Source organism: Buceros rhinoceros, unplaced genomic scaffold, assembly GCF_000710305.1.
Source record: "Buceros rhinoceros silvestris isolate BGI_N320 unplaced genomic scaffold, ASM71030v1 scaffold4876, whole genome shotgun sequence".
Classification (NCBI taxonomy): Eukaryota; Metazoa; Chordata; class Aves; order Bucerotiformes; family Bucerotidae; genus Buceros; species Buceros rhinoceros.
In genome coordinates, this window is record NW_010419297.1 from 60,226 (window position 1) to 74,283 (window position 14,058).

Here is a 14,058-nt window from a genome sequence, read left to right on the forward strand (position 1 = left end):
AATCAGGGAACATTTTTCTTTTTGAAGTTATGGTTAAAAAAAAAAAAAAACCAAACAAAAAAACCCCTGTTAAAAATGTTAAAATGCTCCAGGGCAATTTTGTTGTCTATTGTTGTGTAAAACATAACACTGTAAAGCTTAAACAGTGAAAGGTCAAACGGGGAGAAGACGGCGCTAAAAAACAGACGGCTGTTAGAACGTTTTGCTGAAGGTGCAGGTTTTAAGCAGTGGCTTGCGAGTGGGAAGGCGGGAGGTGCCACAACTGTGAGGATGCTCAGCCAAAAATAATGAATGGGTGTAAAGTCAAAAGATGCAGGAAAAAAAAGCTCCACGGGGTCTGGTCCATCCATGTTGGTGCCTTGTACTGCTGGCACAGAGGAAGGGTAAGATGTGGGGCTGGAAGGACCCTCTGAGATCGTGGCGTCTGGCAGCTGCTGGCTGCAGGAGCTTCGCTGCCTGCATTCAGCACATTGCGTGCTCCATCTTCAAATGAGTTTGGTTTTCCCGTGGTCTCTAAACAAAGCAGCATGGCTTTTCTATCAGAAGAGGGCAATCAAGGCATCAAGAGAGAGATTATTTACCATATGTCTGCTAAAATAAAAATGTTGGCACAAGAGCAAATGGGTAGAAACTGGAGAATAAATTTAGGCAAAAATTTAGAATGTGAGGAAAAGCATTCCATAACCTTCCTGCCTGCATCAGAAACCTTCTACATGGGAAGAGGAGACAAACTGGAGTCAGAGATGGCACAGGCAGAGGTGGGGAAGAGAAGAAAAGAAAACAAAGACTTTGAGGTTGTTAAGTCAAATGTATGCAGAGAAAACATGATCTGACACTTCCATATTTTCAGGGGAAAAAATGTGTTCTTAAACATTGTGCAGGAATGAATAGAGACAGGAAGTGCCCAAACAGCCCGAACCTCCTGCACACCCCGCACACATTTCTCAGTCAGAATCAGAAATGCTTTCTGCGTTAGCTCTTTGTGCTCAGACCTGCCAGACATAAAGGCTGAAAGTGCTTTTATTCTTGCGTTTTCATTCCTGAATGTAACATTCTCAGTACATGAGCCATGGATATTCAGACAACACAGATCTTTATTCCTTACAGAAGCAGCAAATACGAGTGACTGATACCCTTATTTCTTTGGAAAAGAGTTTAAAATGGATTGGCAATGGCTGAAATCACCCTCTCTGCTGTCACGCTGGCGAAGTTGGACATCTTATTGAACTATTGGCGATCTACCAGGAATATAAAAATATTAATAAGATGATCTTTTCTAATTCACCTTTGGAATGAATTTACATTTGTTTTCAGAGAAATTGCCAAATCCTTCTCTGTTGCTGTTCTGGCAAATTAATGAAACATTTGTGGCCACCACATTGCAGTGTTCTAGCTTAGATCTAGCGCTGGGTTAAAAACGCTGCTTGAAAACTCTGTGTAAACAGAGAGAACTAAATTTCTATCGCCGTTATTTTCCCCTGTCAAAAGCGACAGTGGTACCAGTGATGACTAGCACATTTGATGCCCGGGACATCTTTGCGATAACAGAAGTGACACATGATGTGATAAGCGACACAAATGTGTCTGACGACTATTCTGGGATGGAGCCTACTCAGCAATTTCAAAGTGCAGCGCTCTCAGGCTGAGTTTCCTCTTCACCATACCAGGCAACGATGGCTCTAAAACGACTTTTCAAATCACTCAGAATATAGTTTGTGCAAGGAAATGAGAGAGGACAGTCAAAAGCTATATTCCACAATATTATAGTTTGCTGAACAGTTTTGGCACAAGGGGAATTGTTTTACTTACCCTCTGCCACCTGGCTTCTCTTGGAAAACAGCAGAGAGCAAGTAGGAAATTGGGCAGAGATAAAAGATCCTATAGTACTTTTCTGTCATATCCCAATGAATATGTATGATCAGAGGTCTGTCTTACCCTGGACGGGAGCCAAGGGCTCATAGACTACTCGATAACCCTGCAGGACTCCATTTGCTGCTGTCGGCTCGCCCCAAGACACATTGAGGGTAGTGCAAGTGATTTCGGAGAATGCCAAGAAGCTGGGAGCACTGGGTGCTGAAAGGAATACAAATAGATTGAATTGCAGCAGAAATAGTTAATCTGATAGATATATATATTATGAAACATTGGTTCATCTGCCCATCTAAAGGAAAGAAGCTGAGAATGGGATTTGTCAATTGTATCCAAACACCCTGTGATCCATCAGGAACCCAGCCTGTCCCAAAGACAGCAGTCACTCAGCTGCAAAGCTGAGCCTCCAAAGCAAGGAGACAGGACAGGGAAGGGGAAGACCCCCAGGAAGGGTGCTAAGTGAGCACACAGCCCAAGTGCACACCTCCTCTTCACAGCCCCCACCAGGGGCATTGCCTTCACCCTGGGCTGGAGCGCTCCCGCCAGCATCACGTTCAGCACAGAGACAGTCAGCCCGACAGGGCGACTGCTGATCCAGCTTCAAAAGAAAGGAGGGATTATAAAAAGCACAGTAATTATCTCACAGGGCTGTTTGGGCAACTCCCAGGAACTGGAGATGAGTTCCTGCAGATTTTCAGATGTGATAGCAGAGGCCAGAAACTCACCCACAGACAGTTTCATTCTGGGCCATCTTGTGCGGGGACTTGGCCTTCTGCCAGTCCAGTCTTGTTGCTGCTGTACCGCTCCCTTTCCCACACGGTCCACTTCTTTGATCTCTTTTTTTTCCCCCTCCAAGACCATTACATTGTAATGACCCATCTGAAAGCTAAATCTAAACACCAGCTCCCTCCCGCATCCACCCATTTCCCTTAACCACTGCCCAGTTACAAGCAGGTCATCACCAAGCCTGTGCTTTGAGACAAGACAAGGGTCCCATACCCGCCTGGAGTGTCCTGCCCTGCGAGGGGCTGCTCCTGGGGCCATCCCCGGCTGCATTGAAAGCAGAGATGGAGACCATGTACCGCGTGTGGCTGGTCAGGTTTTTGAGCCGGATGGTTGTCTCCGGGAGGAAAAGAACCTTCACTTTCTCGGTGTCATTTTGGATGTCGCTCTCCCAGTAATAAATCTGCTGGGACAGTGAGATGTTTTAGTATATCCTACACCTAGAAAATATCTGGGCGTTGCAGCTATAAAAGATCTCAGGAAGATGGCGCGGTCTTGCTCTGGACTCCCTTAAATGGGGTATGGACATGCCCAGTCTTTTCTTTTGCCAAATTGCTCTGAGACCAGTGACCACGTGGCCGAGTATGTCAATCAAAAATAGAGCACAGGCTAAAGAATATGGCCTATGAGTTGCCAGAGTTCAGCGATGAGAGGTCAGTTTTTAAATTCTCCCTGAAATGCAGCTACCCATCACCGCTGGCATTCTGATACAAAGCTCCATAATTCACCTCTGCATGCACCCCATGGTTTCACCACTGGAGTTCACAGGACAGCCAAGCAAAGGGCTTCCTGAAGAGGGTAGTAAAGACTTTTCCTAAAGTTCCTTGAGGTACTTTTCCCCATTCTTCCCTTACATAATTTTTATCCTGAAGCCATGAAATTAGGCTTTGGAGAAGTCGTTTCCAAGAGAAAAAGTGGTGCCAGCCCTACTTATTGGACAGGGCTGGCAGCGAGAGCGTTACAACAGGCCAAAGCAAGCCAGAAAGTTGAGAGAATGAGCCAAGGCAAGACTCCACCTTGGCTCTACCAGCCAAGCTGTTAAAGCCATCTATATACGTACAAAAGGAAAAGAACATGAATTGATATATAAGGACGCTTGTTACTGCCAAGAAGGGGTGCCAGATTGTTCACATTGGCTTGGCTTTTCTTCGCTTATGGACCTAAATTCATGGAGAGAGGCAGAGCCAGACACTGAACCCAAGCCAAGCTCCAGTGTTTGTAGACTTGCCCATTTCCACTCTCTGAGGGTCCATTCTCATGCTGGAGAAGCTAAACAACATGCCTCTGCAACGTGCTCGTCGCCTCTGAACCAAATGCAATTAATGCTATGATTTAATTTTGTTAAAGTTAAGGAAATGAAATAATTCTTCTGAAATTTGCTCTGGCTCAGCCTTCTAGCTTACAGAAAGTTCTGCTTTTCAACTGCTTGTAACAACTGGTAGATAGAAAGCTCAATTTCAGAGAATCAGAGAATGCTTTGGGTTGGACTAGATGACTTTTTAAGGTCCCTTCCAACCCCACTGCAGTGAGCAGGGACATCTTCTACCAGATCAGGTTGCCCAGAGCCCTGACCAATCTGACCTGGAGTGTGTCCAGGGATGGGACATCTACCACTTCTCTGGGTGCCCTGGGCCAGCGTTTCTCCAATACATTTCCTGCCCCTAGCTCTTGTGTGTCTGGTGCTTTTTGGGGCAGATACATTGCCTGCATAAGCGGAGCTGCCATCCTTACCCTGTTTCCCAATTCTTCTTCTCCACAACTAGCAACACGCTTTTCCTTTTTTCTCCTCCCACCCCAGCTGATCTCACTTTCTTTCTTCAGGTTTTGGGCCCTAGTTTGGGGACATTTCTGTACTGCAGTCTGCATGCTGTTTTAATTTGCCTTACACTGTGCGTGCAACTGTATTTTGCAGAGCTATCTCACAAGTAATAGCAACGCCAAGCAAGGTAAATGAAACCAGTTGAAACAGAAGGATTGCCTTGTAGCCTTGGATGTTCCCATTTTGGCTGTCAGCAGGAGGGGGGTCCCAGGTAAGCTCCAGCTGGCTTGCGGAAAGGGAGTTTACTTGGATGTTCTGTGGGGCCAGCGCTGGTGCTAGAGAGAAAGGAGGACAGAAGAATTAATAGTGACAAGCAGAACTAGTTCATATCCAGGTTGCGATTTTCCATGCGCAGAAGGATCCCGGGCAGACTCTGTTTAAGCCACCAGTCAGCTACCAGAGCCAGTCCTGGAGGAATACATATCACAGGGAAGTCTCGGCACATGCGGGCTGAGCAGCAGCGGAGCCTCCGGACATGGACATGTTCTGTCCCACATGGACTGGGTTAGACATTCAATCAACTCAATTCCTACCAGCAGCTTTGGAAAACAAAGGAGAATTTTGTCTTCATTCCATGGTGACGTTTGGGGCTTGCCTTTGGCAGCGATGCTGCACTCCTGACCAGCCACTCCTGAGAGTAACTCCTGAAAGCACCCCCTCACCACCATCAGCCTGGCCTCCCACTCAGCAGCAAGTCTTTCTAACAGCCTGTTCACAAGGCTCCAAGGCTTGGGGCCAAAACACTGTCTAAAATTACCTCCCAAACCAGTCAGATGCTAATCAATTCAAGTAATATTTTATGCATGACAAAGTGACTTTCAGTTTGCTACCTGTTAGCTCTGCAGTGATTGTACCTTCTCATATACCTGCTGGCCCTCTCTGGCTCCTGATGGCATTTCTTCTTTGCCTTGCGCTGTGCTAGAAAACTAATCTTGGAGTGCACCTGGGTCACGCCATCCTTCCCTTTGTCAGGATCCAGCTTGGTGCAGGTGGATTTTCTTCCCCAGCGGCTAGCGAGGACAGTCTGTTTTCCCGACCTGCTGTCTCTGCCTCCGGCAGGTCTTAACAAAACAGCACGTGTTCTGTTTACAGAAAAGGTGCTGAAGCATGTCCTGTTCAAGCTCCAGAAGAAGGAAGAGAAAAGCAGGGCAAAGGGTACGCTTCTCCCTTCTCCATCGTCACGGTGCTGTAGCCTTCACCCAGCCCACCGGAGAAAGCTGCCTCTTTTCGCTCTGCCCCTTTCCGGGCCATAAATAGAAGTGATAAAACATTCGCTACTCGCGTTAGATAGCCCCGGTTATCTGTTCCTCTGGAGACTTCTTTCTTTAGCGAGAATGACCTTCATAAGTCACACTTTTCTACCAATACTCCCTCCCCTCAGAGTTATAAAATAAAATAGTAATTAACACCCACTCAGCCTGACACCAACTATTTATTTTGTTCTAACTGTGTGGTTTCCATATTATCACTGCCCACCCTGCCGTTAATGGAAATGTTAATAACCAGCGCCAGGTTGTTGTGACAGATGCTTGGGCTCATTATCAGAAATTCTTATTTACCGCTCCATTAAACGACAGAATCGCACAAAAAAACAATTCAATCAAAACTAACTGGAGGAATTTTAACAGCCACATTAATAATCCAAAACATAAATAAAGTTAATGTCTTTTGCATGTTTGCCATCGGCAACTCTACTGCAAAATTATTGCTGTACAATTAAAACCTGAAAAGCAAAATCAAAAATAACCTTTATCCCAGTGCTCAGTTCAAACTAGTTGTTTATTATTATTATTATTATTTTGATTCCTTTATGGTCCGATGCAGCAAATGCACGAGTTTTACCCACCAGCAAAACGCAGCTTGTTCACAGGGCTGCACTCAGCTAATTGCTGCCCTGCCTTCCACACTTCGCGGAGGGGCGAAGGGAGCAGCTGCCCGGCTGGCTGGCCACGTCCAGCGCAGCGTAGCGCTGTTCTGTTAAGCACCAAAAATCTCAATTTTTTGAGCCTTTAACAGCACCCATCAGAGCGTGAGGCCAAACTGATCACACCGTACAAACCCGAAAACACATCTCGGAGATTTGCAGACGGTGACAACTCCGGGAAGCACAAATACGTACAATCACAGAAGCAAATGGATCACTTTAGCGATGTATTTCCCCTCTAGGTAGTGACACTACTGTGTGTCCTCAGCTAAGAGCTTCAAAGTGCTCTCAAGACCCAGGTTTGAAGCAGCGTCTACAACAGCCTTTTTCCTTCGATCCCGTGTGCCAGCCTGCAACAATTGCTGCTCCCAAGATGCGGCTGTCAGAAGAGCCGGCGCGCACAGCCTGCTGCCAGAGAACCACCACTTCTCCTCAAACTGTTTTGGAGCAAGTCTGAGAAACACAATGGTTAGAAACTGTCAGTGACATTCTCCACTGACACTCTCGCTGCTGGAGCTGTACTTCTGCTGGCATGACGGTGGAAAATTTGATAGGAGGGAGGAAAAAAAAAAAAAAAAAAAAAAAAAAAAAAAAAAAAAAAAAAAAAAAAAAAAGAGATGATGTGGAAAAAGACATTTCTCTTCACTACCCCAGAGCCTCGCCGAGATGCAAATTGTTTGGTTTTGTGCCCTGTGAGTCTGTCCCTGTGTTCAACTTTCAAAGGCTGATACATCCCTCCTCTTCCAAGCACAGATTTCTTGTTGACAGCAAGGGACAGCAGAAAAGCGCTGGTGACGCTTGATGTGGCTCTGTGCAGACAGCACATTACATTAAGGGCGAAATGAAATACTTTAAAAAAAAGGAAACACATCCCTAAAGACTCTACCTGTTTGAAACCCCAAACCGTTCACTGAATACATGGACAGCCTATGCCAATAAAAACAACTGTGTTTTAAAGGTGAATTCAAAAGCCTTTCACCTTCTAGGAATGCAGTTCAAGATTACTGAGCTTGGAATTTTTTCATGGCTGTTGAAAACACGAGCACATAAAAAGCAAGGTTAAAGCTGCATACCTCACACTGCTTTAGGTGTTAGTGACATTATCAACTATAGCAGGAGTGACACAGACCCCTGAGGGTCCAAACTCAGCTCTTGGCAGGTGGAAAGTATTTTGCTTTCCCTGAAAAAAAGGATATGAAGTCTAATTCTCTGCACGCATCCTGCCTTGGAAATCTCATGCAGATATTTGTAAACATTTTTTTTCTTATCTTACTTTAATTCGCCTTTGAGATTGTCTCCTTGAAACTCTCTCAGCCAAAACGAAAGAGGAAAGGCTTAGCAGGTATTATAGTAATTAGTAAAAAATAACAACAACTATGGACTGGGAGGATGTTGGCAGGAACACGTAAAGGCAACGAATCCAACTGGAAATGCAGTGAGAGTGTCAAAGCGAGCCCGTGAATAAAGTTACACCTCTAAATCCACATTTAAACACATCGCTGCCCTCATTTCCCAGCCGTACTGAGCAGCCTCTCCTCACACTGCAGTCAATTTGAGCTTGCAAATGCTTATAACCTTTAAGGAGAAGGTGCTTAAAACCCCCAGCGGCTGCCCACACCGGAGCCTTGCCAGTTGCAGAGGGTTCGCCTTAGTTTTTCTTGCTGCCTGCTTGGGCTATCTGCTCTCGGGGCTGTGTGGCACTGAGAGCTTTCCATCAGTATAAAACCACTATTCCTTTCCTCAGCGACAGTTGCCACGATGCTCTGTAGCACAGGTAGGCTACAAATCCTTGTGATTCATTGGGTAAACTTAATGACTGTTTTTATGAAGCACTCCTTGCTGCTCTAACATCTGCTCCAGTTTCTGGGTAGCAAAGGATTTCTCCTCTACTGGTTTTCTAATTGTTTCTGTAATGCCAGTATTATGTCAGGAAGCTCACACACAAGCCTGGGACAAGGTTCCCTGGTAGTCATGCCACTTAAATAAACGTGCAGGCAAAAAATGAGGAGAAAAATGCAGTGAGGGAGACTAGAAGATTTTCTGTGCATCAGCTTGATCCCACAGTTCCAAACAATCCCAAGCAAATTTCTCTTTTGTAAAGGCATCTGATCCTCTTCTATCAAGCCAGCATTTCCCCCCAGTTCATCAAAGCACGCTTTTGTGAACATGCCTGCTTTTATTCCCCAGTAATCAATATATTTGCATTTTGGTGTTAGCACCTAGAGGCCAGAATCTCATTGCACAATATGTTGCATAAACACAGAACAAAGAGACAGCTCCAGGCCTGGAATGCCTCTAATCTGTACGTCCACACGTTCTAATGGAGGGGTGGTAGCAGGATGTTCTGACATACCAGCTGTAATCTTACCTACTAGTGAGCAACAGCAAGAGAGAAGACACAGCAACGGTCAGGGTAACGTGTGCTGACAATTAAAGCTTGCACATGCAGCACCTCTAAAATTTACACAGTGGTTCCCGAAGCACACGCAGTCATGGAAAACAGAGCTGGGAAGGATTTGGAGAGGGCTCAGACAAGCCATACTCCTGTGTCACACCGGGATCAGCTCGGCTGGTCAGATGTTTGGGTGATCTTGATCACTGATCTCTTCCCCAATTCCTTTGTGGTCCCCACACAAACTCTGCCAGCATATCCCTATTTTAGTAATTCCTAAATTATCTCTCAGATTATTTTTTTTTTTTTATGAATGTCCAGCCTAAACCTTCCTCGCTATATTGAAGTTCTGCCCCTGCAGTAGCACGGAGAACAGATTGCTTCTTCTCCCGTTGCACACAATGCCCTCAAGTTATGGCGTAGATAAGCAACAGATAAGTGGATTATAAAAGCCAAACACAACAAAACAAACCAGTCACGAGAAAAAACCGTGGGACTGCTCTGCAGAATGGGCAGAGCTCAACACAAGGGGTTTTCTGGCACTGTAGGCTTAGAGAAGGAACACAGGGTGGTACCTCCCAAGAAAGAACAAAAAAGTGTATCGGCAGGTGTTTGCAGTCACTCCTTCCACGAAGGAAAAGCAGCATGAGAGAAAAATATTTGCTGGTTATTGGCCGGTTTCTTACAGCGTCTGCGAAAGCGAGGTGGGAGCAAGGAACGCTTCCCCGGAGCCTCAGTAGCTCTGTGCCATCAGGAATGCTGCATGAGCGATGCTGATTAGTTCAATAACAATTAGTTAATTGTGCTTTAAAAACAGCTACTGCGAAGCTGCTTTCCGCTGTGACAAAGCAGTGCAAGCTATATTTAGAATGTAAAAGATGTTTCCCACCAACTTCTAGCTGATTTAAGCTAGGCTACATTTTGTGATGGAAGCGGGTGCTCTTCCCAAGGACTGCACTTTCTGGGGTTACTCAGATGTATTTCAGGTGCAGTGAGACAGGCAGATCCACATACAAAGGATGTGGATCTTAATCCCTCCAACCCAACTCCATTTGCTAACATTGCACCCGAGTATTTCTGCTCTCTTATTCAGGCATGACAATTTGGAATCAAAATCAAGTGCTTTGCCCATTATCAACCTCGCACTTGTGTCACCCTGTGACTTGCAACAAGTCTCAGGAAAGGAGCAATCCAGTCTCCCTCACCTTTGAGAAACTCAACCCCCTACTGGGTGTGGGTAGAGGTTAAAGCAGCTGCAAAAGCCAGGTTTTAGTAGGAAATAACCCTTTTTCAGGGATGTTGATATATGTGTTGACTCACATGGTTGTGCAGATCAGTGTAAGAGGAACAGAAACATTTCCTAGTGTGCACGAGACCAGTGGAAGTTAATACAAGAAGAATGTGAGCAACATCTCTCTCCGCCTCAAGAACACTGATGAAGCAGAAGAGCACAATCTAATCGATACAAAAATAGAAAGATAAGGAGACAAAGCTACCTCGGTGGGGAAGAGAAACAGAACAGCTGTCAGGATGGGGATTCTGGGAACCTAGCACACCCGCAATTGCTTTACTCTGTGCCATATTATCTGGGTAGGCAAACTTGCTGCCCCTCCCTGTATACCACACTTAGTACAGTAGCTGCGTTTTGCCACATCAATTTTTTAAGGCTATTAAAGTAATGAAAAAACATAAATAAAAGCAGCTGCAAATGGTACCCAAATGTAACATTTTCTGCTTAGCACTGGGAACCTTCCCAACATCATCTAGGCAAGTCTTCAGCATCTGCAGAGATAGGAGAGGGAGGCAGGGATGGAGGGAGGAAAGAGGGAGAGATGACATTCACTGCACATAGCGGAAAAACACTGAAATGAAATGAGGACTAGCAATAGAGTGTCCTTTCCACAGGCTCAGACTCTAGGAGGGTATCTGCCAATGCCATTTTTTGAACTGAGGAGGCAATCATGTTCTGAGGAAACCTCCATGAATATGACTTATTCATGAAGAACCTTCATAAACTGGCAAGTGACTCAAGCAGAAATAATTCTCATCCCGTCCCTCACCATCTCTTCCAGCAGTGGTGAAAACACACTTGCTGTGATTGCTCATCTTTTAACACAGAGTTCTGATTTCCCAGTGAGCCACGTGCAATCCGGGACCTTCATGGGACAGACCTGAACTGAGTAATGCAGAAGTTACCATGATTGCACTGCCATGCCTACAACTGAGGAGAACCTCATGGAGGTTCTGTGGGTACTGCGGAACAGTTAGAGCCTGCAACCAGAAACCACACACTTTTCTTTTGCTGAAGCCCATGGTTCTGCTTAGCTAATACAGAGCTAAAATAGGCTATCACATTGCATACTGAGATTATCCATCACGGGACTGAGAACGCCTGGCCCCAGAGCAGAGCCCTTACGGAACTGTCAGACTGCCCATGGAAAGGGCGTACAGGTGGTTAAAGCACGAAGGGGGAAAACAGTAAAATGAGCTTTTGCTTCTATTTCCTTTGTGTCAACACAGATACGATCACAGGCGGGCAGGCAGCCCGTCAGTCAGCAGAGACGGACCCACGAGCAGGAACAGCAAGAGCCTGACAAGCATTAGGTATGCACAAACAAACACACAGCCATAAAGCTACGGGCTAAAATCCCTTCTCACATCAATGCAAATGAGGGTTAGCGCCACTAACGCTCGCAGAACTAATCCCGTGTGAGAGTTGGGTGACTGAGAGCAGCGTCAGCTCTGATGAGCACAGGATTCACCCCTCAGGAGGAACGGAAGGTTGTTCAAGGGTGCAAGGGATGGTGAAGAACTGCTGAGTGTTTGATACTCTGGCCTGATCGTCCCTCACGTGCACTGGGAGAAGCGGGAGCAGCACTGGGTTGGAAAGTACCGCTCCTCACTCTTTGAAAGGACTACCCATTAGAGAGAGGTAAAATTACCCACTTCAGACTATTTCCCCAGGCCCTCTGGTTCCCAAGACTCTTCCTCCTCCTCCATTTCCAGTCATGTTCCACTCATTATAATTTGTTAATCCCCCACTCTAATATAATAACACCACAAGTTCATGGCAGCTGACAAAAGCACCCACTCAACGTTCACTAACAGTAACAGCAGCACCCACTAAAGCCTAATAAGCACCAACAACTGCTTACGCTCCACTGAAGGCAGGACAGTATCAAATAATTAGGGTGAATCTCCACTGGGTTTGCCATATACCAAATGTTAAAAGCCGTATCGGCAAAAAGCCAAACTGAGCAGGTGAGATCTGCCACGCTGATAACCTCATGACTCCCATGAGGGATTAATTTAGGAGTTACAGACTGCAATGGTCAGGGAACCCCAGGGAGCCCATGGAGGACTGTGATCTTGTACTTCTGGGGAGAGAGAGATTATATGTACATTTTCTTGACTCTGGGTAGAGTTTTCCCTTTGTTTATTTTGCAGTCATAGCACCCGAGTTCATCGCTATGGCCCTATACTCCTGTGTCACTCCAGTGTCTGGATTCCCGTGGCCAAAATCTTTAGAGTATTGCCAATTCATACTTTCATAAGAAAAAAAATGGCAAGTTTTTTGTTTTCCATCTACAACAGGCAACCTGAAATGCCTCCAGTTCCATGATTGACGATGGATACAGCAAACAGATGTCAGAAAAGAAAACCAACTGTGTTTCTCTACAGCTGGCTTCACAGCAAAGCCGAACAGAGGAGGCAAAGCCACAGGAGTTGAGACCCATATGAAAATACTCACAAAATTTTGCTCACATATCCCAGGATGACTGAAAACAAGCAGAGCAGGACTGTACAATTAGGGGAAACAGAAATTTGGCTCCTATCATGGGTTAGGGCTGGGCCAGCCACTAGACGACTGACAGATGCTCTCCATTAACCCCTCTGCCTTTCCAAAGGGGAGGAGGAAGAGAATAAGGGAGGGAGACCCCCAATCTGGGGTGGGGGGGGGCCCAGCCACTAGACGACTGACAGATGCTCTCCATTAACCCCTCTGCCTTTCCAAAGGGGAGGAGGAAGAGAATAAGGGAGGGAGACTTATGGATTGGAAAAGAAAGCCAAAACTGATTTAGTGATGATAATAACAATAAAATTATATATATTCACACACACACAAATATATACAAGACCAATACTGAACCCAACCCCCCAATGGCAAACACCTCATTGTCACCACTGATGCTGTGGGCAGGTGCCAGAAAAGTCCCAGACTGGATTCAGTGGCAGATAGGAACTGGACTCAGGAGCTGGGATCACGAATGCCTGGATTGGGAAGACAGAATGGACGGAGCCCTCCTTGGACACCGTGATCCGTCAGCTTTACAGCAGATACGATGTCTATGGAACGGAACACCTTGTTGGTCAGTGTAGGGTCAACTGGCCTGCCTGCAGCTCCCTGTAGGTGCAGCCTCTGACTTACTGCCCCCCCATAATGTGGCACACAAAATTTGCAGTGACCTTGGTCTCCACAGGAGAGAGTATAAGCAAGAGCCCTGTACACCAATCCTTAGTGGTAACTGTAAACACCAAGCGTTATCACTCCCAAAAGCAGACAGTGTCTGCAAAAACATGCCGTTAACTTCAGAAAGTGCAGTCACTTAGAAGAGACTGAGCTGAAAAGTAAAATCACTGAACAGAATTAATTCTGTTCTAACGCAAACCAGGACAGCTGCCAATACAGCCCTTTAGTCAAAAATAACTCCAGCCGGTGTCTGCTTGAATACGACTTATCAGCCAAGGGCTTCCCCACTTCTTTACCAGGGCAATTTATGGTCCATTTTACTTTACTACTGATTGCTCATGTTTTTGAAAGGAAGGTTAATTCCTTTGCTTTTAATGGAGTAGCTCTGCTGTTAGTTCAGCAAGGCTTTGCATACACGATCAGGCTTCTCAACCCTCCGCCCTCTGTGTACTATGCAGGGGTGTCGCTACACTCGGTTCTTCACAGGCCATCTCACACTGCAGCAGGACAGCTAATCTGTCCTACCACTCCCACTGCTGCTCGCACCAACCACAGAACAAAGACGGGAGCCCTGATGATGAATTTCTGTATAGAGAGCCTATCTGTCTTGGGCTACAGTCAGTATGGAAAATCAACACCAAATTGTTGGGGTTTTGAGACTGAGGTTTGTCATCTGAGCAAAACATCGCACAGCAATTGCAGCCCAACGCCCCCCACACCAGCAACGGCAGTGGCAGAGATAGGGAAGGACAGTTATCAAAAACCGATGGTGTTTTTGCTTGGAGGGAACCATCTTCCCT

At 45.9% G+C, this 14,058-nt stretch overlaps 1 protein-coding gene across 1 annotated transcript in view; it reads right to left on the reverse strand.

The window, feature by feature from the left end:
- Positions 1–14,058, reverse strand: part of SDK1 (sidekick cell adhesion molecule 1) — a gene marked incomplete at its 5' end in the record, with an annotated part of 284,258 nt that overhangs the window by 22,838 nt on the left and 247,362 nt on the right. The window contains 3 exons of the mRNA XM_010138858.1: positions 1,936–2,073; positions 2,869–3,055; positions 4,631–4,746. Of these exons, the coding sequence (XP_010137160.1) occupies positions 1,936–2,073; positions 2,869–3,055; positions 4,631–4,746 (441 nt within the window). The remainder of the gene's footprint in view (positions 1–1,935; positions 2,074–2,868; positions 3,056–4,630; positions 4,747–14,058) is intronic.